At 40.0% G+C, this 27,040-nt stretch overlaps 1 protein-coding gene across 6 annotated transcripts in view; it reads left to right on the top strand.

Annotated features, from left to right (window-relative positions):
• Nucleotides 1-19,854, top strand: part of PPP1R9A (protein phosphatase 1 regulatory subunit 9A) — a 127,484-nt gene extending 107,630 nt beyond the window's left edge. For 3 of the 6 annotated variants that reach the window (XM_021538387.3, XM_021538386.3, XM_085566652.1), the window contains 9 exons: nucleotides 2,196-2,353; nucleotides 2,920-3,220; nucleotides 7,320-7,407; nucleotides 7,508-7,585; nucleotides 10,732-10,930; nucleotides 13,486-13,605; nucleotides 15,206-15,229; nucleotides 16,343-16,525; nucleotides 17,456-17,813. In XM_021538387.3, coding sequence (XP_021394062.1) covers nucleotides 2,196-2,353; nucleotides 2,920-3,220; nucleotides 7,320-7,407; nucleotides 7,508-7,585; nucleotides 10,732-10,930; nucleotides 13,486-13,605; nucleotides 15,206-15,229; nucleotides 16,343-16,525; nucleotides 17,456-17,671 — 1,367 coding nt within the window. In that variant the 3' untranslated portion in view covers nucleotides 17,672-17,813. Of the gene's footprint in view, nucleotides 1-2,195; nucleotides 2,354-2,919; nucleotides 3,221-7,319; nucleotides 7,408-7,507; nucleotides 7,586-10,731; nucleotides 10,931-13,485; nucleotides 13,606-15,205; nucleotides 15,230-16,342; nucleotides 16,526-17,455 lie in introns of all 6 variants that reach the window. The other 3 variants (XM_021538389.3, XM_021538390.3, XM_021538391.3) reach the window with 3 other exon arrangements.
• The last annotated feature ends 7,186 nt before the right edge of the window (nucleotides 19,855-27,040 follow it).

Raw genomic sequence — 27,040 nt, forward strand, 5'->3', positions numbered from 1 at the left:
CAGAATTTTGTCCAGAGATTTGCAGGTCTGTTTTCCATTAAAAAATTGTAAAAATACAATATTTTAATTAAAATTGTATCAAGTATGGGGTTTTTTCTGTGTGATCTGAGGTGTTTATTACATTCTTGCATGGTTGGAGACTTGAGAAGAAGCAATGGATGCAACCTGATGGATGCAAACATTTGAGTAAAACTGTTGCTGACACTGCCAGTGCTCTGGCTGTGTTCAGCATACTGCCAAGACTGCACGACTCCTCAGGCTGTAACATAACCTCACACTGGGCTTAAGGGGCTGCCAGTAACATCAGTGGAAGTTAAAAACAGAAAATCAAAACTACCATGTCCCACATCATTCCTCCTTTGCTTTGCCAGGGAATACTAGGCTATGGATTGTGTTTCCTTTTCGAATATGTGGTTTGTTCTGAGAGTGCAGCAGTATACTGTAGCCTTCTGGTTTAGTGATCATGAGCTGTGTCTGCAGTAGACAATCAAGCTGTTTACTGGCAGGAGTCAGTGGTTTGAAATCTAAACAGTTCAATGCTGAGGCCAACTTTGACAGTCTCAGACTTCGACATCTCTGTGCAAGTTCCCATTCAAGCCACTTTATGTCTCTGCTTTCTGGGTGTCTTTGGGTACCCAGGGATGCATTAGTTCACAGAAGGATATTTTAAATTCTTTCAGCCTGTCTAATGGAAAAACAGTGGGAGTACAGGCGAGCTCTTTCCTGCTTCAGAGTGGTACTGAAATAGTTCAGATGGAAGAACGTTGGAGTCAAGTGGTTGAACGTCTGGTGAAGGAAAGTCTCATTACATTGACTCTGAGAGTGAAACAAGAACTATTATGACCTTTATGTAAGAATTTTCCAGACACCCCAGTGGGCTGGGAGATTACTGCAGCATCATGTGAGGTTGTGGGTTTGTGCTGGGAGCTGAGGGCCAGCCTCTCTCTGCAGAAGAGGTAGCTGGGACTGGGGGTGGCAGCACGTGTGGCTGGGGCAGAGACCATCTGACAGCAGCCCAGTTCCACTGCAACAAAGCAGGGCAAGATGGGGTGGAGGAAGTAGGAAGTTCCAGGCCAGATGGTCTTTTCCTTTTAGAAGGCCCATATGAGCACTTCTGTAAATACCATTTGTAGTCCTATGTTTATAGTTTGCATAATGTCAGCAGTGAAATGAAGGGATGTATAGAAGTCTGTATACCTGAAAGAACAAATACAAGAAGTTCAAGCTATGTGTAGTTTTCCTGTGGAGTACTTAGGACAGAAGCATCATTGCAAGTCAGACAATGCTAATTATCCTGGAGTATCATGTGAAGTAAAATTTAACTCTTATACATAGAAGAAAATCAAAAATATCTGTAAGACCATATTTTAATTTATTAGTGTATTCTGAATGCAGTATATAGACAAGTAAATGTATCTAATGGATTATGGTTTGGGTTTTGCAGTGAGGGTTGAAAAAAATTGTTAAAACCATTATCTATTCTACTTGTTAAAACCAAAGAATCTATTCTTTTTCTAGTATAAAATGCAAAATGTTTTTAGTCTTAGTCACTGCAGCTTTGAAAAATGTTAAATTTGCTGCAATACTCAGATTTCATTTGAGTGGATGGTTGATAACTAAGACAAGTACAGCTATGTTAGTTTTAGCTGTAGAGGCAAGTCATATATGAAGTGTTCACTGTACTTTGCTCATAGGACATTCAGGAATCAGGTGTCTTTGAAGCCAGGCTAGTAAGATGGTTTCATTATTCCATTATTTTATAATAAATACTTCTGCTGTTTTCATGTATCGTACAATGATGTTTGTGCCCTGGTGGAGGAGAACTCTGCAGGCCAAGCAGATGCAGCTCCCTCTGAGGGAGTCTAAGTGGATCTACTTTTGGGGCTGGTACAGCTGGGTTTGTGTGGTCATCTGTGTAACAGTGGGAATACTTAGTTGAATTCTTAAATATTCTTAATTTTTTGCTATGCCCTTGCTGCATCTGTACAGCTAAACTTGTTTATGCAAATAACTTTTTCTGGGGGTACTATAGGAGTTACAAAGGTACAGGTACAAGTAAAATGTATCTTTTCTAAAGTATTCTATGATTCTGTGCAAAGTGCATGTGCTTGCAATTGTTTGTACAATTCCTTTTCTTAGGAAAAAATAATGAAACATACTTCTGCTAAACAGTTTCAAATGACATTTCCATACAGATTTCAATGAAGCAGTTCCAGAAACAGAGAGACTGGACTCCAAAGCACTGAAGACTCGAGCTCAGCTCTCGGTGAAGAACAAGCGGCAGAGGCCTTCCAGAACGCGGCTGTACGACAGCATCAGTTCGACTGATGGGGAGGACAGCCTGGAGCGAAAGGTGAGAAGGGCTCTCCCCTCTCTTTCCAGCTTCCTGTGGAGTGCTAGATTGCCCCTGCAAGTCATTTCATCCTCTGCCTTTATCCTTTCATTGTAGCACAGGCAGTATTTATTCCTCTGTAGCCGTTCTGCTGTGAATGTACTTGAGTGATGTGCAAGTCCAGTCTCCTTTTGAGTCAGCACACCTGTTTTTTTTTGTTCTGTTGTGTTTTAACTGGAATCCTGGTCTTTTTGATTTACATGTGCTTTATAACGCAGAGCGGGTCTTTGCAGGAGGTGAAAGGAGCTTGAATTGTGCATTTCTCTATTTGTTAATTTGTTACCACAATTGATACAATATTTGCTCATTGTTTTGTCCTATTCTGACTTCATCTGAAAGCAGATGCGAATAAACAACACTGTGTTGTACCAATAAACAACATCAAAGCGTAATGCCTTGAACTGCTACAGCATTTCATACAAATAGAAAGCTAAATAATGAATAAAAGATTTGCATGTTCAAAGTAAATCTTGCTCTGTTTGCTTACTAAGTGGTATAACCTGCTTTATAATCTCTTATACCAACAGCCATCACACAGTTACAGTAGTCCCATGCACATTTCAAAATCACCACTGCCCTTATGCATGAGAGCATCCTCACCAGCATCAGATTCTGGTGCTTCCTCCCTCTCCCCCGTGGCTAGCAGTGCAGCAATCTCACTTGACAACCTATCTGAAAACCAAGAAGAAGAACAGCACCACAAAGGAGGTGTCCTTTCCCCATATGCTCGGGGAGACACTCCACTTTCCTCTCCTTCAAAATCTGGGCACAGCTCTGAAGCATCTCCTTTGCATCACCCAGCTGGCAGGAATATTTTACAGGATAAAGGTATTACTGTTTCTTTTACAATAAATTGATGCATCATTTTGCTCACTTAACAGCTATCCACTTTATTACCTTTTGTCATGCAGTAGTGCCTTAGCAACTAGAAGGTCATCATCTTGTAATTTCTTTTGCCTACCTGGAAGTCAAAAACTTTAAAACGATCTTGTATGATGGTATAAGAAAAGGACAAAGTTTAAAATGGGATAGGGAACCGCTTGCTTCCTTTTTTTCAGGCTTTCTTGGAACTCACTGAAAAAAACAGGGGGAAATTGCCCTTAAGAAAATGCTGTATTGTGTTTTTAAAAAAAAAAAAAGTTATTTGACCTTGGGACATCTCCATACTAGAAACATGCTTAACACAGTGTACTTACTCAAATAATGTGATTTTGGCACTGCTAGATGATTTTTTTGGAGGGTGCGGAAAGGAGTGTAAAGCAAGAATAGGAGATTGTAGCTTTTAATTGTTGAGAGGAAGCAAAGTCTAGGTTTAATGATGGGTTAGTGGAGATTTTTCATTTACAGAAAAAAAGTAATTTCTTGGGGAGATGGGCCTCATTGTTACCAATTTGATTCTGACTCTTGAAAGGCTAGGTGGGTAAAACAAGATGCAATCATATGTAGCTCAAATAAATGTCTCAGATGCCAGTTAATTATAAGAATTAGCAATATGATATGTCAACAATACACTGAGCTGGCCTTTCCAGATGCATTTCAAAGTCAGAATTAACATTTGACACCACTTCAGCATTGTTAGCAATTCACCTTGCATTCTGTCACATAATTTAAAATGCATTACAAAAAATTGTTCATAAGTGGGGTCTGCAGGACGAGGTCTAGATAGGTTTATAACAGACTTTGGCTTGCTTGAATTAACTAAAAAGAGCAATTTATTGAAGATTTCTGTTCGTGTGTCTGACTTGCTACTGATTTAGACCCTGTTTCTTCTTCATCTTTATACAGGGCTTTCACAGAGGTTCATAAAAAACAGCATTATGAAACTTTAGTGAATTTAGGATAGGTTAATATATTGTGAGAATTTTTACATGAGTCCTGAAATTGCTAGTTGTAAGTAGGTTAAATTGCTAAGGATTACAAGTTAAATTCAATATTTGAGTTTTACAAGTAAAAATAAGGATGTGAACATAAGATAGTGCCTTCAGAAACTCAGCTTGAATATGTGATTGGTTTGTCAGGGAAGTCCTAAATCCTGCACTTCCAACTGATGTATGAAAAATACTTTGATAAAAAATTGGTGGAAACTAACCTTGTAGTGCAAGGAACAGGGCATTGCATTCCACCCACTGTGTCACACTTTCCATTTTAGGTTTGAAAAACAATCTTTGTCTAAATATTGCTGACATGCTTTCCTCATTGTGACTGTTAAGTAAACAACCAGTGCTTTTGGGTGTGTCCAGGTTCTGCTGAGTAATATATGAGAATTAACCACAGCAATATACTTTCAAATAGGAAAAAATCATATTTAGTAAGTCCTACTAAAAAAAGAAACATACTAGAGCAGTTGTTTGGCATCAAGTGTTGCAGCAATGCTGTTTTAAATGATTGTTAATTTGGCTGTTAAACTCACAAAGCTCAGAAAATAAAAAATGACATTGCATTTTTTTATGTGTTCAGGTGGGGTTTTTTAGAGATGGAAAGAGAGCACCTCTGTGGGCAGACATAGCCATGGGTTAGTCTCTCAATAGGAGAAATAAACATTAGCAAGCTCACATTTATGTTTTCACCTTTTTTTACAAGATCCTGCAGTGTTGTGGGAGGGGCTGGAGTGGCATGACGTTAGTTTCATTGCAAAATTATGAGCTTAGAACTACAGGTTTTTCATGTATATGTGATGACTTAATTTTCTTCAGTTCTGTCTGGTTTGTGCAACAGTATCATCTTTGGATAAGGCAGCGAGGTGACCACGGTGGGCAGTGCTCACTGACGTGAGGCTGCTGCAGGTGCTCTGTGCCACTGGGCAGGGGACTGGGGTCTAGTGTCTTCCACATCCATCAGCCACACATTACTGCAGCTTTCAGCTGGAGGGCATGGATTAAACAACTTCTGTGTGATTTATTCTGAGAAACCAGTTTTCCTTACTTTCTCTGAAGAACTGCAAGGACCCAGGGAAGATGCACCCCACCAGGGTGGCCAAAGTCCCGTCCTGCCCAGTCAGGGCACCTACAGCTCTGGTTCTTGGTTGCTGCCATGTGCAAACATTGAATAATTCCTGCATGCAAGCCCCTGTAGATTCTGATCCACTCTGCCACTGAAGCTGGTTTTGGGACCTAGCCTATCCATGCTTTATTATGTCACAGAGCCAGCACAAATATTTTCCTCGGCAAGTCACCATTATTTAAGGGACCCTGGCTGGCCCCAGCTTTGTAGGGGGGGATCATAGGGATACAAGAGCTTGAAAAAGAAATTTGCCATTCTAGGTAGCTGCTCTGTATTCCAGCTAAGCCCTCCAGGCTTTTTTTTTTCTACTACAGCAGCAAAACATCCATCTACTAAATGCTTTAATTATTTGCCCAACACAAAACCACTGGACTTTATCATTTCTTGACTTTCATTAAGAAGTTCTCAAAAAAACCCACTACCCCTTGCCCCGAAAGCCACGTGCCCCACTTGCCTGTGAATAGCTAGTATGAAAATAAATGTTACAAGCTTTAATTCTTGTGACAATTTTGGCAGTGATTAAATGAGAAGCATGCATTAAGGGTGAAAGAGAAACTGTTAGAGGAAACAGGAAGGAAGTGTGCACAGTGTAGGGTTGATGCAGAGTGTGCATTGCCTAAAGTTCTCTTCTGCCTCCTTGGGTAGTGGATTTCTTCAGGGACTTCATCTTGCATTTGTCATTCTTTATATTAATTTACTTTTGTTTTCTTTTTTTGAATAAAATAGCTTGTTAGTTGTTCTTGAAATTTATATTTTTTAACATAAGGACTTAACATTGGTGGAAATAGTTTGGCTTTTAGTGTAGATACTGCAAAAGGCTTATTTTCCTACTTTTCAGAGTATTTAAGAACCAATTAATTGCACATTAAATTTTTTGCTCAAATGAAAACTTGGGCAGATATTATCTACAAAGCAACGCACAAAGGTCTATAGACATAATTGACTATCCTATGGTAGAGCTGTGATACTTTGGGCTAGTTTTGAGGATTCAATTTAAGTCAGCAACACTAGGAGAAATCCACAAACCCAGCAGTACTTCCAGTTAAAAGTTGTGGATGTCTGAGGTCACATTGCAAAAGCCACCAAACCACAAGTGACAGCAATGACTGACCATCATTTGCTTCCTCTAGGATACTTAGGAGCACTCTTTATGTTTAAGAGTCACAGTGTCTGAATTTTTAAACACACAGTAGTGTGTTTTCTTTTAGCTTCCCTATAGATTTCACATGATGTTTGCCAGATTCAGATTCATTGTTTTGGCTTTATAGGTACTGCAGCCTATCTCCTCTTTAGGATTTAATAGCATTGGTAGAAGAGATCAAAAATTGATAGATGCCTCAGGGCAAATTTATTAACTAAGCTACATTTAGGTTTTGGGGAGGGGATGGTTGTTTGTTTTTTCATTCAGAATGGTTAGATTTTAGGTTACATGTTCAGTTTAACAAAGATGTTTGGGCTAAACTGATTAACTATTTCTTATCATGCCTATCATAAAAGGTACCCTGGACTCCAAAATAGAAAAAAGAATTTTAGGATTAATTTTGGAAGTAAAGCATACATACCAAATGAATTCTGTACAAAATAAACATAAACAAACTGCTGCTGAATTTAAAAATTGATTCAATGAAATGTTTGCCTATAAATACTTTATATTGTTCAATTTATTATATATTCATTAAAAGTCAATCAATATTAACTTTTTATTTTCTTTAATTAAAATTTTTGTGTATTTTTGAATTCTGAAATTATTTTTTTTATTCCTGTTCACACCATCATCCTAAAAATGAGAATTCTAATTAAATTGTGTACTCACACACATGTACATGTATGGGTATCTTAATTATGAAAAGATACATAAAGTATTCTGGATGGAAAGTACCAATTAAAATTAATAATGTACATTCTTCCATGTACAAATATATCCTAGATGGTGCCACAAGTGCTCAGGCAGCAAGAACAACTAGCCCTACTATAGGGCATACAGAAAAACTAAAGAGAAAACTTGCAGATCTTGGGTAAGCATTTTTCATATTTAAAATACATTTTCTTCTTCATTAAAAGGATTGAAAGTAAAATTTCTAAGATGTTTCCTGATGTTGTCTAATGTTCTTATAGGGCTCCCTTGAGAAGGAGTTCAAGCAAGGGCAAGAAGCGGAAGGAGAAAGAAGCCATTAGGGTGGCCTGTGGCAGTAGGTATGGGTGAGAGACTGGGGATGTGAGAAATTGGGTGCCAGAAACATTGGAAAAACCTAATCATCCTAGCAGATGGAATATTTACAGTCCCACTGTCTTCATAAATAAGTGTTAAGATTTGAGATAACCTGAGATTACAAACCTAGATTTCTTGCCTCACAAAAGACTGACATATAATCCAAAGATACTTGGACATATATAATGTCATAGAATCATAAAATTTCTCAAGCTGGCAGTGACTCACAAGAATCATCAAGTCCAGCTCAGTCACTGCTGCTGTGGCATCCACTAATGGGATTTGCAGAAATAGATTTTCAGAGCAACCCTACAATATGCACCCAGTCTGTTAATAATGTCCATGAACCAGAAACCTTGACACAATTCCATTTTTTTTTAAGCCTCCCTGAGTGAGGTTGAACAGCAGCTATTCCCTGCAGCCTTGCAGTACCCACACTAGTAATGCTTTCAGAAGGGTTTTTTTCTGAAGATAAGCATCTTAAGTTGAAAAATAGGAAAAATGCTGACTGCATGTCACATCAACAACTTTCAGGCAAAGAATTGTGAATTCCTTGTGAGATCTGATTAGACAACATCACCAGCATCAGAACTCTGAATAAATAAATGAATGTGCACAACTACAGGAAGCAAAATCTGCAAAAGCTAGTGTAGATCTTTACTGAAGGCCTCTCCTTACATACCTATGAGTCTGACAAGATCACAACATGATACCTGGTTCCAGGTATGAAAGACAAAGTCAGGAGGGCTAAGCAAACTTAATATGTTCCAAAAGTCTAGAAAGGACATAACAACTCAAAAGCTCCGCACATAACACAATGCAAAAAAACCTACATGATAAAAGAGCTATTGGAAGAAAGCAAAGTTTGACTGCTATTCAAAAAAATATTGTGGTGGAAAATCTTCTGCACCCATTCGTGCAGTTTGACTGACACTCTGCTATATGGAGAGCCAGTGACAAGTACATTGTTAGCTCCATAAAATCAGAAAAGCAAAAGAAACCTTCCTTAGTCCCTCAGGCACACTGTGCTGAAGTGCAGTATTCTGTCTCAGCATACATTTGTACCTTTGTATTCTGCAAATATCTGGCAGTATCTTCAGTGATCTTAGGCAGCAGTCATCACCTCTCTGCTGGTGTCAGAAAACCTGTCCCAGTGCGTCTGCTCGCACTGACATGGAGTCAGTGACACTCAATGCTGGGTTTCCCTAGTGACAGGGAGAGGCTTCTTAAAGCCAAGTCTCTGCACTTTGTGTGGCTGTGAGGCAGCTATTGCCCTTAGCAGGGTGTTAAGACATTTTGCAGCATTTAGATACCAAGCCACAGGGTGGGGGAAATTAATATGTACTTCTTTATATGACCTTGAATGACCCTTATGCCAACACAGGATGTTGCAGATGTTTGTGAGATTTCACAGGTGTCTTCCTTAGAGAGAACATATCTCAGTGTAGGGATTAGTTGCTTATTAGTCAGTTAAATCAGTTCTTTGTCTTGTCTTTTAATATTTCTTTAATACAGTTCAATAACTCAATTACATTTGCTAAAAGCAGAGTTTAATATTGCTTTCAAAGTTGAAATTTATGAGCGTTTGTCATTCTTACTCAACTTCGTAACTGGAGTGTAACTGTTTCAGCATAACTTTTTAAACAGGTATTTCCACTTCTTTTGTTACTAACTCCAAAGCATTTGCCTCTCAAGAAATGTGAGGATGTTCTCTACAAGTCCAAAGCTGCACAAGCTCTTTGAAAGAATGAAGATGAGGAAAAGACAGCATCCTGTTATAATTATGTCCATTACACCAACTGATTGATATAGAATTAATCATGGTGTCAAATGAGTGTTGCATGCATTATTTTGCCATTTCCAGAAAGCAGCACTCAGGATATGTAAATAAAATCCCAAGTTATTTTCTGAAACTACCACTAATGCTACAGATATGAAAAAATACCCCATTTAAGTAAGGAGCATATATTTCTCTGCCTGAAGTTAAGTGATTTGGGCATTTGTGTTCACTTAATATGTTCAAACAAGATTAGAGGATGAGAATGAAGTAAAGGACTGGCTCAGATGCAACCACCTTTTCTTTTAGTTGCTAAATGGAGTATTTCGTTGCTGAATGCTACACGGATTGTCCTTGTGCTTCCATAGATGGGGGGTCCTTTGACAGCCTCACTTTCATCCAAACAGAAAAGAGATTTCACAAAATATGTGGTCTAACTAATTATGTTAATAATGATTTGGAAGCTGTCCAGAAGGTAGATGTTGAGGTAGATGTACCTATGCCCCATTTGCACATGGCTGCTAAGAGCAGTAGGATTTTAATACTCTGAATAGTATATATGTTGATGTAAATAATATGATTCTGGAAGCAGACACTTTGCATAATTATTTTTAATTTATGTACTGTACTAATGATATGTTATATATATATATTCCTTATATATAAGGAAATAAAATTTAGGCATAACATTAGAGGTGCTATAATTTAGACATTACCTTTGACTTGATTACTGCAATCTTTGTTATTACAAAGAGAGAATCTGATAAAGTCCCATAGGTGTTTCTTTCATTTTTCTCCATCAATATTCTTAATATTTAATTAATTTTAAAGCAAGATTATAGTACTTCATGTGTATTTAGCTGTTGTAACAAAGGAACATCTCCATAGATGGATACAGATGCATCTGACTCATTCTGCCTGTGCTCAAAATTCAAGCCAGATCTTCTCTGGGAACCAGGGCCCACTTGGGTCAGTGCTGAGTCTAATGATTTAATCATGCTGAGATACCAGTGGGGCTCAGCAATGCACAAACACAACGTGTGGCTTCTTGACAGGAGCTGGTTCTCATCCGAACAGTGGGAGTAGAGGCATTTTCAGCTGGCATCTGTCTCCATTTGCTGGGTGTACGTTGTCTTAAGAAAGCTTGAGTTAGAAAAAGAATCAAAAGAACATGCTTTTTTTTCCTTTCACTGAAAGAGATATTTCAGGCATGCCCCTACCAGCTGCATGCCACTCAGTTCTTTAGTCACAGCTACAGGGAATGTCACTCTCTACAATTAACTGCCTCTGTGGCATTTTGTTTCCCCGTCTTTTATAATCTAATGCATATTCCTGCTCCCTTCTTTTAAACAGGACTGTCAAAGAGATGCTGCAGAAGCCAGCAAACACTAAATCTTTAGCAGAGCGATCCTCCTCTCTCCCACACTGTGTACCATTCACATGGTATGGAGAGAGCGGCAAGGGATCCAATTCTTCCAGCAACCTGCCGTCGCCTACCAGCTCAACTGAACCTTCCTCTGAAAATTTAAGCCCAGCTAAAAAAGGGTCAAAGGTAGAAAATAAAAACTACCTTATTCCCACTGTGTTGAGTAGCATAATTGGCTTTGTGATTCTGGAAAAAAGAACAGGCCAATATGTGACTACTACAATAAACAGTGCATGGTGTTCATTGTACGGTAACAGCCCATCCAAACAGAACATCTCTGTCATTGTACCATTCCCTGTTCTACCTTTTTTACTTTGTCTTAATGTACATTATTCCAGTAAACTAACTGTGGTGTGCTGTACCGTAACAAAATCAAGTGGTGCCAGTGGAAATTAGCATTTGGATCCACTGAACAAATGCTAGATTTGTGCATTCAGTTATAGATCTTCTCTTCATTCTTCAGGACTGGTAGTGGGAATACCCATGTTCAAATGAGGTGTTTGCAAGCGAAGAAATGCTGTATGCTGTCAGTCATCTGCCTTTTTTCCCCCAGTAATGAAATCTGTTTGTCATGCATGCTGGATGTTGGATACAATTCTCTGTATGAAGATGCTTGAACTGTAAATATGAAATATTGCAATTTAATACCATCTGTGTGATTCCTTTCTATGTGCATGCATGTTTCAGCATGACAATTCCTTAAATAACCCTTATGAAAATAAGTATTATACTTAGCTTTCTCATGTTTGTTTTCACTTCTGGAAAATATTTCTTTGCCTGTAACTTCTTATGACTTATAGCAGCTGATTTTTTTATATTTGTCTGGTAAAAAGAAACAGATATTGTTCTCAACTTTGTATAGGAATATGAATCAGAAATCTAATTTCTCTGTCTTCTACCACCAAATGCATGTTCACAATAGCAGTTTCCACAGGCTTTTCATACTTTCTTGATGCCAGAAGCTGGTGATGCATTACTTCTGGTGTGCTCTTGGCTATGCAAGATCATAGCTGTTCTTGTGTTACCTGGCAGGGAGAGCAGCACAAGGTTTACAGGAGTCTGAATCAGATTGATAGAGAAGACCACCAGTGAAATCTCTTAACAGAAATAATTTGCTTACCTCTTCTATTTTAGGGAAAAAAAATTAGACCCACAAATCCTATATATGTATCGAAGCAAACATTGTTTAAAAATAGTTTTCAAATGGGGGAAAAAGCACACCCTTTTAGATAGTATTAGGTTCAGATTGTAGGGGCTATCCTAATTATTACCAGGCCTTGGCTATCTTGTGGCTTTGCTGTAAAAAATTAAATTTGAAAAGTTTATAATCATTGTAAAGCTAAAGCTTGCAGAAAAATACAGGTGAAAGAAAAATCAGATTACTTAAAAAAGAAAAATATGTTTTTCACACAACAGGAGGTAGAGCTGTTGAACTCCTGGCCTAAGAATGCTGTGTGGGCTAAGCAAGCAGCTAAGGATGCTGCTCAGATTTTCTTCTCCTCTATAAAGAGCTGGGAAGAACAGATCAGGAATTCTAAACGTAGGTGAGAGGAAAATCGTCACAAAAATATTCTTATGTTCTCTGTAAAGTTTGCAGGCTCAAGAGTTTCTGTACTGCTATTCAAGCTTTCAAACACAACATGATACCAATATTTAGTTGGATTTCCAGCAAAAGTAAGAGGACCAACACTTCATATTTTTGGAAGTCTTCCTGTTTACTGGAAAGAAAGGTCAAATATTTGAGGGATAGATAGAAGGATAACTTTTTTAGTGTTGTTTCTCTTGTTTCAGTTTCTAAAGTGAAGATCAAAGGTGAATTGGATTTAATGCTCATTTAGATGTTAGAGAGTAGAGGTCTCTATTGTCAAGTGTACTCAAGTTAAATGGAATATCATAGTGTCCTTAATCTTTTATATATTTTGGTTTTTTCACTGTTCTCCCTCTAGTGTGAAATACTTGTTAATTTTTGTCTTATTCTAATGGTAATTTTGTTGTATTCCTGAAAAATATGTGCCTGCTTTTGCTATTATTTTCTGTGAGATGTGATGTGTCTCATTCCATTGTTAAGAAAAAACAGGGTTTGTTTTATGGTTATTAGTTCAGTAAATAATATTCAATATCCAAAGATATTTGTTATTTTCAGTTTCAGTTTTTTTTCTAAAGGCATAGGCAAAGAGGGAGGATCCTTCCACTTTTCAAGGAGATTATTTGGGATTCAGAAGTGGATTCACAGCATCTTCGCTTTGCTATTTCAATAGGACTTTTCACTTCTCTCTGTTCATTAATTCTCTGTCCTATTCTTTGTGCTGCTGCCTGTGCTACACTTCTAATATTTGTAGGACAGCAAATGCTAGTGATTGACCTGCAGAAGCAGTAATTTAGCTCCAGGCTGAGGGCCAGCATCTTAAGAGTCTGGCTATTGCTTTTAGACACCTTTAATATTCATTGAGGCATTAAGCTGGCAAAGGTGTCTCATGGAGTAAAGAGTGGTAAAAATACTGTGCATCCTGTAAATAGTACCACTAGAAAACATTAGGCTTCTTCATGTGTATTGTGATTTGTTTGGTAAATGATTAAAATCACTCCTGAGCTATGCCAACAGGGAAAACAGAAAGCAAATTTCCCTTTTAGATGCATCTAAACAATAATTTGTTCATTCTTACTCCTCTTTTTCTCCACAGAATTTCACATTCAATGATGATTTCAGTCCCAGCAGCACAAGTTCAGCTGATTTGAGTGGTTTAGGAGCAGAACCTAAAACACCAGGCTTCTCACACTCCTTAGCACTGTCATCAGATGAGGTATGCGGATGAAATTGTTTAATTTGGGAAAAAGTTGTTTTCTTTTTCCTATGGAATCTTGCTTTATTACTCAAATAATGAAGGAAAGGTTTTAGGCAGTAGGATTAGAGACAGAAATTAATCTTGGTTTATGAATTTCTAAAGTATGTACATATGGACATAGATACAGATATAGATATAAATACACTAAACTAGGCCTGGGACAGTTTTGATATACCAAACATACAGTACAGTTTGGTAAATGTAGTTGAGATGTAAGGCGCCTTCACCTACCCCAGTTTTTACCCTGGTAGAATGACGTGTACATGCAGTAATTGTGTGTCACTGTACCTGAATGTGTGTGTATTGATTATAACGTGTATGTCTTAATCCACTTTGCATTCTTTGTGCTTGCTTTGCACAGTGGATTTGAAATCAATTACTCCAAACCAGAGTTTTTTCACAGAATTATAAAAAGACATTAACCTCATAAATTGGTGACATATTTGAGCTGAATATAAAGTATTGAAAACACTCTTCTTAAGATACTCATTTTGTAACTCAATTGTGGGTAAGGTTGTACAGTTTGACAGTAGCTGACAGCACATCCTGTGGAGTCAGGAAATTTGTGCATTTGTTCTTTTACAAACACTCCATAAGAACTTCACATTTTTCATGTGTGATTTGAGCCAAATTGGTTTTACTAGAGAGGGAGAACTTGAAGTATCTGTAGCTTCTATACCATTTTTTTGTTGTTTTGATGATAGGTAAGTTTTTTATTACTGCCTGCATGGTTTACTTGGATTTAAAGAATGAGAGCTGTTCCGTGCAACTCTGTTTCCCAAACTGCAAGTCTACAAACCCAGCCATTCTTTTGAGGTTGCTTTTACTGCAGGTTCTTAAGGGCAAAAATTTATAACAAAAGGAGACAGCATAGAGGTCTGCATATGTTGTAAATTACTGAAAATAGCGAAGTCATCACTTGCACTTTATTTAGTGTTAGTACTTTCTTGATAATGTGCTTCATTATCTTGCCATGTTTGATTCCCCTTATGTATTTGATTGTGGCAATGTCCTGTTCCGAATGATATTGAATTAAAACCTTGAAAATCCTTTCATTTTGTGTGTTCAGTTCTCTACTTTATTACTTCCAAAATACCAAGCCTGAGCAGGTCCATAAAAATGAATGTGTTTTCTCCATCCTCTGCTGTGTGCCAAATTGCTGCCTCCAGATGAGACAGCACGTTCAGCAAGAGCTGCCCTGGAAGCCTCCCTGGCCACGCTGGGCAGGGAGGAGGCTGGTGCTGCTCCTCAGCCTTCCACAGTGCATTGCTGCAAGCACTTCTCCACTCTGGCTTCCTGAGGAGCCCCATCAGCATTTAAAGAAAAAGAAAAAATTGAAGGGTGGGGAGAGAACCCAGTTCTTGCAGTCGGTTCTCCTCTAAACCTCTTTGCTTCTGGAAATAATTCTTTTTAAAGAAATCTTGTTGGTTTTAAGTAGTCATATCTGTTTGCAAACCTTGGTGCTGCCATTGCCTGAACTTTTACATGCTGTTATGTGTTTGGTATTTTGTTTCTATAATGCTTTTCTTTCCTGTTTCTTTGTTGCTCCCTCACTCAGAGCCTGGATATGATTGATGATGAGGTGAGATACTAGCGTGCCGTTGTGGTGAATCGCGTGGCAATGTACTGTCTCTTTTGCAGAGTCACATTTCTTGTCTTGTGATGGGTGGCAAACGCCCTTGTTGGCACAGAACACACAGATGTCACTGGCTCCTCTTTCCTTGTCTTGAGTTTCCCTCTCATTGCTGGGAGTTTTCAAGGCCACAGCAAACTGCAGGTTTTGTGGTATGCTGGAAGTGGGAGGATGGTCAGTGTCAAAGCAAATCTACCAGACCAGGCATCAGCTGTGCTGAGCTCATGCTGGCAATAGCAGAAGAAAAAGATAGTGTCCAGCCTGACAACTGGACAGCCAGAAGCTGAGAGAGCTCCCAGCATCATCTAACCTGATTTAAAAGCTTCTCTAACAGCAGACAGCTGCTGCAGCCTGTAGCAGCTGCTTTGCTGACTACAGCCAGGACAGAATAGCTTTTCTTTCAAGCCCCACTGGCATACCCTTGGGTGGAATAAAGTGGCAGAGCAGGGACATGGGTCTGCTCCAGCAGTTGACACCACACTTGTCCTTTTTGGCAGGGTTTGTGCTCTCACACACAGCAGCACAATGTGGTGAGAGCAGGGCCAGGGTGTGGGATCACTGCGTGTCCTGTACCACTCCTCTGTGTCATCTCATACATCCTCTTCCATAGACAGTATCAGTCTCGCTAGCTGTTTGGTGTCATCACTTTGAACTCTAGAGTGGTTTTCTGAGGGTTTTATTTTCATTAAGATCTGTGAATGAACCCAGGAAGTGGAATGCACAGTTCATTGCATCCTTTAGAAATCTTCTAATTTGAAGGAAAAATTCTTGTGAGGGAATGGGAGCATACATGGTTTGAATTGTGCCACCTGGCCATTTCAGTCCCTGCTTGGGTTTAAAGGAAGGCCAGTTCCTTTTTCTTCTGTGATTCTATAGTTCTTCTATGATTCATTCTTAGGTGTCTGGTTAGATCAAGATGTAATACAGCAGTGTGAAATTGTTATTATTGTAGTGCAAAGACAGTCCAGATACTTCTGCTCTGATGCTGGCAGTTTGTGCAGAAAAATGTTGTTACTCATATGTGTTACCCTTTAATAATAATGTGGAACATTTTTGTCACAGATCCTTGACGATGGACAGTCTCCAAAGCACAGTCAGTGTCAGAGTCGTGCTGTTCACGAGTGGAGTGTGCAGCAGGTCTCCCACTGGTTGATGAGCCTGAACCTTGAACAATATGTTTCTGAATTCAGTGCCCAGAACATTAATGGGGAGCATCTCCTTCAGCTGGATGGCAGTAAGCTCAAGGTAATTAACTGGCTGGGCTTCAAGATTAACTATAGTAATTTTCCGTCACCACATCATCTCAAAGGCAGTAAGAATTCATCCAGAAAACAGCAAATCCTTGTGTATGGAGTCATGATAGGCCAAAATAATGAACAGAAAAGTATAAAGCCACAGCAACAGTTGAAGAAATTCCCATATGCGCATGGATTCAGAAGCTTCAGATATGCAAGGCTTTTGCTTTGTGAAAATTCTTGGTGTATATAATGTACCCATATTTGCATGTGCAAATCAAACAGCAGTGTGTGAAAGTGGTATTTGCATGCACATATTTCTCATCCAGCTCTATTTTGTGAAAGGGGGATTCTGAGAAGACAGTCAATAGACATATCAGAAATAGCAAGGGAATAATGGATTAATGGGATATGGGAGGCATAAGCTGATACCAGTTGTAGTATGTTAGAACTAAATACAGTTTTGATGTATAAAGTATGCATTGTTTCTTGTAGTAAAAATATGAGCCTGCTTCATAAAAAAAGGATGGAATTGCAGGAAGCTCAGTAGGTCTAAAAGTCCAAATTTGGTATTTCCCTTCTGATTTTTCTAGTGGCACTTCACTAACTCTAAGTGTCTTAGAAGACTGCAGGTGAACTTTTGACTAAGGCAGGGCAGCTCTTGTTCTATGTGGACTTACATTATTTTAATAAAATTGTTTATTTGTTTTATTTGATCAATGAAATCAACGTAGGTGGTGGAAGTGATGTCTCATCTTTAATATTCTAGAAGTAGAAAGCATGAAGTGTGGTACTTGCACATCAGTGATGTATCTGAGTCTGTTACTGATTGATTTCGTTGTTACAGTCTTCTAAGGAGAATTACTACTAGAATATGAAAATAAAACGTGATAAATTAAAGTATAAGAAATTCTTCTAAATTTTGTTTTCCCCACCTCAGGCTCTTGGTATGACATCTTCCCAGGACAGAGCAATCATTAAGAGAAAGCTAAAGGAAATGAAAGCATCCTTGGAGAAGGCTCGCAAAGCTCAAGAGAAAATGGAAAAGCAAAGGGAAAAGCTTCGAAAGAAGGAACAAGAGCAGCTACAGAGGAGATCAAAGAAAACAGACAAGTGTTCATCAGATGCAACAGAGGGCACTAATGAGCAGTCATAAGCAGAAGAGCTGCTGTGTTTGGCAAGTGGAGGCATGTCAAGGAAAGAGAAACTCTTACCCACTCTGATGCCCCTTCAGCTTTCTTGTGTTCATCACCCAAGATTGTGTACAGAGACACAGCTGTACATAGAATGACTAGGAAATTTATATTGTGTCATTTTCTTTCCTGCATATCCAGTTCACGCTCATTGCTGTTGCCATGTGAAACAATCCCAGCCCCTCAGTTTGTTCTGTCCTTGTTGACAGCTAACAGATTTCATTTTTGTGTGGTGGTGTTTCCTTCCAGACTGCTCTTCTCTGTTGAGCTTTGTGTGTTTGGTCACTTTAGTAACCAGCATGATGCCGAGGAACATGTCCACTGCTTCACCTCCTCTGAATAGGATGGCCAGTCAGCATGGCTGGGGAACATTTCTTCAGCTGGATAAAAGGAGTTGTGCTCTGTCTGATAAGATCTGACTTAACTTTCTGACTGGAAGTTAATCTTCTTTACGGTGTTTGGATACTCAGTTCAGTCTGCTGGAGTAAGTTTTATCTTGCGTCAGTACCTTCAAGCAACACTGCTCTGAAAACTGTTCAGTGACTTCTTATACACTGGAGATAAAGACAGGAGAGTCAATATTCCCCCTGGGTAAAAGACAGGAGGTGAAACTCTTTCTGTTGACTGTACAATAGTTAATCCAGGAAGGAAGCAAAGCCTTAAATGGTTATGTGGGTTTACATAGAAATCTGAGGATAACATTTATCCTTTAGATATCTGAGCAAGGATGAATTTCTAACTAGAGCACAGCATAGAAATCTGTATAAATTGTATTGTACTCCCAGTGTGTAGGCAACTTTCTTATACCACACTCAACTTTTTTTTCATGTGCTTCGTACAGGAAACTGGGTTTATTTCGTTTCAAGTTAGTTTTTCCCCAGGAAGAACACCACATCTTCAGATTCATTCTCCAGTCAGTAAGCACTGGGAAAATAAGCTTTGTGCTGTGCTATTACGAAGCTGGTATTGGAAGCAATTATCAGACTTGAGTTTGCTGTAGATTTTGAGTTTTTACAGAAGTGCACTTTAAGAAGAGGAAGATGAGTGATCCTGGTTAAAATTAAATTCAGTACATTCCTGTTAAGGGCAATGCTGCCACGGAGGTGATGGTTATTTAATCCAAAGCTCCCACGCTGTAACTGTTTTGATTGTTATATTTAAAGAACATCCAACCAAAACCTGAATTTTGGGCTTTGCCTGTAGAATGTTTTGATGGCTTAGCAGTGGTCATACTTCAGGGATTTCTGGGGTGTGTTGAGGCCATGGATGAAGCCTGCTGTGTAATTTTGACTGTGACTGAAGCAGTGTATGGTGTTACTGCCTCAACAACAGTACTGAAATGTGCAGTATTGCTTCAAAAGAAGGGACAGACAGTGGGCAGATCTCCACAACAAGGAGCTGCTGGAGCAGCTGCTCCAGGCAGGAGCTGACTGCTCCACAGTCAAAGCTGACTGTGTACGGTGGAGAGACGTCACTTCCCACTCGTGCAGCCTGCAAGTGGCAGTCTTCATCTAGCTGTGCAAACCCAGAAATTGTTTAAGATGGTGATGTAAAGTTAGAATCTTGAACCTAAAAATGCCAGCCTAGAATTGAAAATTCCTCTGAAGAAAATGTGTGTTTTAGTTTGGCTTGGCTTCTCTTCTGCTCTGTACTTCATGGCATTCAGATTTGTGTCTGCAAAGTTCTCTGAAACTCAGATTTGGAACGCTTAGGGTGCACTGTTAATAGTTACATTTCTCTTGATCCTAATAATTTCTTTGGCATGTAAAATGGTCTGTAAACTGAGAGAGCCTAGTTCATTCAAAATTAAGAGACAACAGATCTACTTAGCATTAGCTTTATTTTTCCTTCCAATTCCAATTTCTACAAATTTTTGATGTAAATTTTATTCAGATCTAAAATTGAAATTACCATAAGATATACTTGCTGATATTTCTAAAGGCTTGTGCTACTTTTCTTGAGATAAACCACCAGCAGCAAAATACACCTGCTTACAAAAAATTACACATTGCAGTAAATCCTTCTGTGTTCATTCATGGGAGAAAAATTTTACAAATGTTTAACAGCCTCGTAAAACTAGCATTCTTAGAGGTCACCTGGAAGAAACTGGAAGTTTAATGTTTTAAATACAATGTTGATAAATGCATTAGATGATTATTTTCTTTTTAAATTATGTTTACATTGTAGTAATATTTAAGTGGTTGTATATAATAATCTAAGGCAAGGTCTCTGTTTTACGTTCTTTTTTTTTATTTAGAAATCAGAGCAGACTGCTTGGCATTACATATTGAGTTTTCATTCTTGCTTCTTAAAATGGTGCCTAGTTAATCTCTTTGTAAATCATGTTCTTACTCTGCAGAATAACTAATTCAACTTAAGTCATTTAAGTATTCAGGGGATTTTTACTGCTTTGTGATAATGTTATTTTGTTATTCTCAGACCAAAAACATAAACAAAAATACAACTTAAAAAAAACTAGTGGGTTACATTTAAGTTAAAACCATTAAAATGCATTATGATCAATTTGTGCAAACAAAGGAAACAGAACAATGACAAGAGTTTTGCTGTTCTTTCTGTGATAAAAGATTTATGTGGTTCCTTTTACGAAATATGGCAACTCAATCTTGGGAAGTGCAGAAATGTCACCGGATAACAGACGTGAAACACAGTTTGAAACTTTTCTTGCTATTCTATAGGACTTGTAAAATTGTGTTGCAATTTTTTCCCCTTGTATTGTATTATGATTTATAAGGAAAAAAAAAGGATGGCTGTTTCATCATTCTTAACTTAAACTTCCTGTAAACCAGTGCTAAGTCAGACTAATGTGGGGCTGGCTTAATGTAACATGAAACAAATTTTCTGTGCTGAATGGCTGGACTGCCTTTTTCACAGTTTGGCTCACCTGCAGGCATAATGTCGCCTATATTGTGTATTTATTTGTGGAGCTACAGCTCTTTTGATGAGGCTAACTTGCCTGGCCACCAGTGAGCAGGCAATGTGGTGCTTCCACACCTCAAGACACGTGCTTGTGTTATCGTTACACCTGGGTGGCTGCCCCAAGTTATTTTCTCCCTGCTTAGGGTGGTAGGGCAGTTCTGTAAACTCTAGTTCTGCTCGTTGCTGCAGTATTGCAAGTTATGAATATACAGAGCCTCTAAAAAGGTGAAGAATGGAGAGTTAGGAAAAAGTACAAGTATTAAAAATAGAGAATGAAGTGTACAACACTGCAGGTTACTTTAGTCCTAAAAACCCTAGTGCTTATTTTGAGATTGTGAGGAGAGCAGTGGCTCCTTGTTCTGTTCAAATCAGCCAAACATACTAACATTCACTTCCAGCTTGTATCTTCCCATTTCTTCACGGGTGGGTTTCTGTACCCATGCAGCAGCCTGTTAAACTCCCTGTTGGGTTTCAGTCTGCCCAGAGAGACCAGGGCCAGGGATGAGGAAGGAGCTGCACCCCTTCACTGCAATGCACAGAGCGTTGCCCACTGTCTGCATCTCACCCACCCCCCTGAGCAGGTCCTGGTGGGGGTTGCTGGGGGTGGAGCCTTTTGAAGATCATGGGTTGGAATTACACAGTGGAACAGAAGCCAGTAATAAAAAGATGAATGGCATTAGATGTTTGTATTTCAGTGTATACAAATACTTCTGTATTTTTTCAACTTCTCAAAATTTTTTTGCAATGGCATCTCTTTTGCTATGACTGTAGTCTGCTGCAGGGATACCACAAGAATGTAACTTTTACTAGAATTACTGAGCAACTTTCCTCTAATTTTTGCCAGCCCTTAGCTGTCATTGACATTCAGAGGTGCTTGACGCCTGAGATCAGGGTTCCTCATACTTTATTGCTTCCATCAAAGCCTCCTGTGCTCCTGAGCTGCTACACCTTCACCTCCTGGCCCATGGACCAGTAAGAGGTGGGCAGTGTAATTTTTGAGAATTAATTGTGTTCCACTTCCAAGAGAAAAAAGAGAAAGAAAACGCCACTCTTGCATGTAGTGCAGAACACTGTTCTACAGTAGTATGGAAGAGGATCATCATGTAGTTGGGTGTCAGTGTTCTAGCAAGGAAACACATTTTTTTGTGGTTTTAACCCAAACTTTGATTTGTATTGGAGCAATTTCAGCAGTTAGTTTCTGAGCAGGAAGATAGGTGAAATCCAAGGAGACTTGCCCACTCACTAGAGTGGAGTGTGGGTCATCTGCAGATGGCTTTTTGTCAGCCTTCCTGTGGATTTTTCTGGACCTGTGAAACTGCTTTTCAAAGCTATAATATAGCTTAGTCATGACATTGAGCCCTCCAAACCCTCAATATAAAATGAGCTTTCTGTTACTAACCAGCTGTACCAACTGGTATTTTCGCTTTTAGCATTAAGAAATTGTTTAAAAAATGCACATCTTACAGAAAGGTTTGGTGGTAGTGCCTTGGGTTGCCTGTTTCTTTTGGAAGTGTGGATTGTGTTAAGAACCAGCAGTTTGTGAAACCTGCTGAGTTAGGCAGGTCTCTTCTTCCAAAGAGGTGAGGAGGGCTCACAGCTCATGAGGTCAGATCCAACTCTCGTAACCTGGGAGCCTGGGGCTCCTGCTGGGTTTCCAGCGGGACCTTTGCCACTGCCACCAGTGGAAGTGGATTTGGGCCCCGTGCAGAAGTGTCTGAAGGAAAGGGGAATCTCAGGGCACCAGACATAGGAGTAACCAGCCTATTTGGAAGTGAAGAGTGCACAATGAACATCTTCTGACTCTATACTTTTCCATACACATTCACTCAACAACTGCTTTCATATTTTCCAGTCATACTGCAACGGTATCTCACTGGTCACTGACAAGTGTTACACATATTGCTAGAAGACCAGGCAGCTAAAAGACTAAAATGCACTGTGCTTACTGTAAAAATTGGCTTCTTACATTGCTTCTTTTTAATGGTTAAAGAGATAGTTGTGCTTCAGATTTTTTCCTTTTTCTGTTCTTTTTTTTAAGGAGGTCCAATGTATATGAAATGCATGTTATCCTGAACTTTTTGTTTGTACATCTTGGTGTCTGATCACCTGCATGAAGGACACAGTAGTGCCATGTCTGAGCTTGTTCTCTTGTGCTTGGTTGATATGAACTTCTCTAGATTGTTGAGTTTTTCCCAGGATAACTTTGTTTAACATTTAGTTATTGGGAGGCATCAAAAGAAAACATCATGGTGGCCCTTTGTTTTCTTACAGTTGAAATACAAACAACAAAGCTTTGTGGTTTGAAGTTAATTTGTTAGTGTAAATAAATTTCTTGCCAATGAGTATTATTGTTGTTAGACAACGAATGCAATAAAAAGAGAAATCCTGAATCTTTATTAGAATTTGTAACGAGTCCTCACTTTTCTGCCCTTTTCTTTGTCATTCCAGAAGAAATAATAAATGGTGAGGACAACCAGACAGCTGCATGGGTCAGGCTAGGGGATCAGGGGAATATATACCTTGCCTTGTTTGTTCTTTGCTTCCTTCTACTCAGACAAAGATTATTTTAATCCCAGTTCTTGGCCAAATTGGCATGATTCACAAGCCCCCAAGCGGGTCTCATTTACACTGTAACTATGTAGAAAGAAGTAAAAAAATATATCCATTAAGGAAAAAAATGGTCTTTTTTCTTCATATGAAGGTGAAGTGTAGCATGCAGTCTTCTGCTGCTGGTTGATGTAAAAATAGGCTGCTTTCATGTTGATACTGGTCAATGTTTGTGTTTAAAAGATCTGGATCGATTTTGTTGCATAAAAACATACTAGACTCAAGTGTAAGTTATTTATAATGGACATTTTACACATTCAGAGTACAGCAGTTCTTTTACTGAGTATGTTTAATAAGTCTTTTATTTATTTGATTTTAGTAAAGCATTAAGTTAGGGAAAATCGAAGGGCACAAACTGTGCAATTTGTATAGCCATTTCAGTGGATTTACATCTGGCAGAATCTAGGCCAAACACTGTGCACTTAATCTGTCTAACCCAGTTTGTGGTTCCCAATGACTGAAGCATAAATCTTACCTTCCACTAATACAGGCACCACCTGCAAGAAGATAAAAAAAATCGTCAATTCATAAAATCATTATCTTAATTAGAACAGATATACTAAGATGCTCCGGGTCCACAACTGACATGCAAAATGTGTCTGCTGAGCAGCTCCCTAGGCCTGGAGCCATCTATACATACATGTTTTTCTTGTCTGTGCACGTTGCCTCAGATAACTGCAGCTGGCTTTCGGAAATGCCCACAACTGCTCCAGATTCTACAGCATGTTAAAGATGATGGGTAATGCCCTCCTTGGGCTTGCAAACCTGGATTTTCCCTGTGCAGGTTACTTGGTAATTGGGAGGCCAGGCTTGAGCTGCATCTTCCACCGCTGCTGTTTCTGCACTGAGGCTGCCAGGCGGTAGAAGCTGTACCCCAGCGTGGCTCTTGCTGCACAACAGCTGCTTGCTGTCTGTGTCCTGCCCACCTGAATTCTGGTGGCCCTGCTGCAATTCCCACCTCTGTCCTGCAAGGCTGGGATACCTGTGGAGGAGGTTGGCAATGGGCTTCCTGCCCTCCTCGCCTCAGGTCAGAATGTTCCTGTCAGTAATAGTAGATAGCTATGATGTCTCTCAAACGCTGTAGGAAAAGATAAGGCCCCCTCACTTGCCCATGGTTCCATCTGTAGGCAGACCAACAGGAAAATTTTCACCACAGGAGCAGTTTAAACAGAAAAAAAAAGTCAGTGGTGACTGAAGACAGTCTTGATTTTCTGAAAGGCCAAAACCAATAAAAAAATAGAAGTTTGACAAGCTCCAACAACATGTAGATTTGCTAATTTGAAGATGTTTTAAGCAAAGTAAAATGTGAAAATAATGTTTTGGTGGGTTACCTCTGCACTGCTGAGGGAAGTGGCTGTTGCCCTTCTACAACCAAAGAGTAAATCCAGGACCCACAGAGGGACTGATTGGCATTTCAGCTGCGTCACTGCTACTGATTCATGATGTAACTCTTTAGAACACAGCACTTCAGAACAAAAAATGGCACAATCCTAGAATAATCACTGTAGAATGCTGGGCTACTCAAATGAGTGAATAGCCCAGCCTCTCCTTACTATGAGAATTTCCTTCAGAGCAGTTCTTTCAGCTTGGCCTCTGGGAATGATACCTGTTCTTCAAGGCTGAAAATGGATTACAAGTTCCTGTAAGAAAGTTCACCACTTAGGAGGGAAGCTGAAAGTGTCCTGCAGGGAGAGAAGGAAGGAGCGGCAAAGCCGGAATTAGGTAATGCCAAAGTGCAGCGAAGGGATGAGACAAAAGCTGCCCTCATTCAGGGTTGGCTCTGCTCTGTGGAAAGGCTGCATGCCATGGGCAGCAAAAGGCTCAGAACTGTGGTCCAAACAGATGAGTCCTTGTCACAAAGCCAGTGAAACCTGGGCAGTACTCGAGTCCCCAGATCAAATGAGCATTTTGGAGAGGAGCTGTAAGCACAGTTTGTGCACAGACCTGCTAATGCAGAGCCAGCCCCCATAGACAAATCAATTAGCTGTGTGATTTACTGCCACCCAAGTCTGCCCTCCAGCCATCACTGACCCTGCAGTGCTGTTGGGATGCAAACATCACAAATAGCAGGGGCACTGTTGGGGTGTGGGTGGTGTGAGTGTCTGCTGTGCAGCAGAGGGGAGCTGCTGGCCTTTGGATGGGCCATCATGCCACTGGCTGTTCTTCATCCTCACGCAGCTCTTGTGCCCAGGGATGTGCCTTACACCACGGTGTCTGTGCCAGCAAGCCAGTGGTGGAGGGCTTGGGGTGGAGCAGAGGCTTTCTGGGGCAGGAGGGGATGTGGCAAGAGAAGGAAGTGGGATGATGCCCTCCTTCCTGCACAGAGGCACAGCCCCGGCACAAGCCTTGGCACTGACTTTCTGCTCACTAGAGCTGTCCTTTTTGCTCAGGAAAGGAGCAGTTACTCTTTTCCTACCAGTGGGTGGAAGCCATTAGGCTTGTTGAAAAGGAAAAGGAAAGGTGCAGGAGCCAAGAGGTGTCAGTACATACATTTACTGTTCAGGGCCCCTGCTCAACCAAACCTCAGCCTGCAGTACTGCCCCTTCTCAGACAGAACAGCAGAACACAGACAGAGGAGAGTTTGCACATATTCTACATCCCATCTCAGTGTTTGGGCCACTACAGAGCAGGTTAGTTGGTCTGTCTTAAAGGCAGAAGCACTCCTGTATTTTCTGGACTTCCCATGTACTCTTCAGGTTAGAGGGGCTGTGGCTGATGCTGGAGCAGAGGCAGGAGGGAACAGCAAAGCCAGCTTAGCAATCAGCACCCAGGAACTGGCTCTGGCTCTCTCCTCCCATGCTTGCACTTCAGGAGCAGCCTGTCTTTTTTCTGGAAGAAACTGCAGTGGTGGAAGAACTGCAGTGAGGAAAAGCTACTGCATCAGCTGAAGGATGCAGAGAGGCCGGTGGCCCTCAGGGACATCTGTCTGGTGGCAGCATTTGGAGGGGCTGCCAGGATGCTGAAAAGGGCCAGTGCAAGCAGGTGCAGGCAGCACAGTGGCAATCCCAGCAGGAGTGATCTCAGATGTAACACAGAGCCTTTAGCTGAATGTCAGCAGCTCTCACAAAACTGGAGAGCTGTTCACAGGTGGAAACTCAGAAGAACAGAAAGTACAGCAGGAGCTGCTCTGAGGGTAAGGGCATCTACACTAATGCTAGAAGAGCTCACTCCACGAGCTCCAGCTTCAAAGGACACCGAGTTCAGTTCATTACAAATGACTGTTAACATCATCCCAAAAACACCAGCTGAAGGAAACCTGGGGGGATTTTGGCAGTGCAAAGTGTCACTAACTGATGCCAGGTAAACATGAAGGGCTGCCTGGTGCATAGCAGTGCTGCAGGAATCAACTCCACACCAGCTGAAGTTAAACACAGAACGTATGACCATGGCTCAGGGGAGTCACTGCAAAGCACCCAGAAATGCTCCCTTTGTGGTTACAGACAATAGGAACTGCAAATGCACTTCCTGCTGAAGGTGTGCAGGAGGTGTTTCCCACTCTTTATGAGAAAAAAAAAAGCTTTTCTAAACTCCTTTTGAAAGACCCAGTCAGAAACCTCTCCACAGTGATGCCCTACTCTTTTCACATCCGATTAAAACAAATTTATAAAACTGAACAAGGGAAATGGCTTTAAATGGGAAAGGGAAATGAATGAGACTGAAATGACATTTATTCTCCTTCCAGTTATTTTGGAAGCATTAGGAAAAGACAACGGGAAGGTTTGGAAGAAAAACCCCTAGCACAGCCCCTGGGAAGGACCATGGGTCAGTGACAAGAATGCACACCACAC

The sequence above is a fragment of the Lonchura striata genome, chromosome 2 (genome assembly GCF_050655825.1).
Source record: "Lonchura striata isolate lonStrDom1 chromosome 2, ASM5065582v1, whole genome shotgun sequence".
Classification (NCBI taxonomy): Eukaryota; Metazoa; Chordata; class Aves; order Passeriformes; family Estrildidae; genus Lonchura; species Lonchura striata.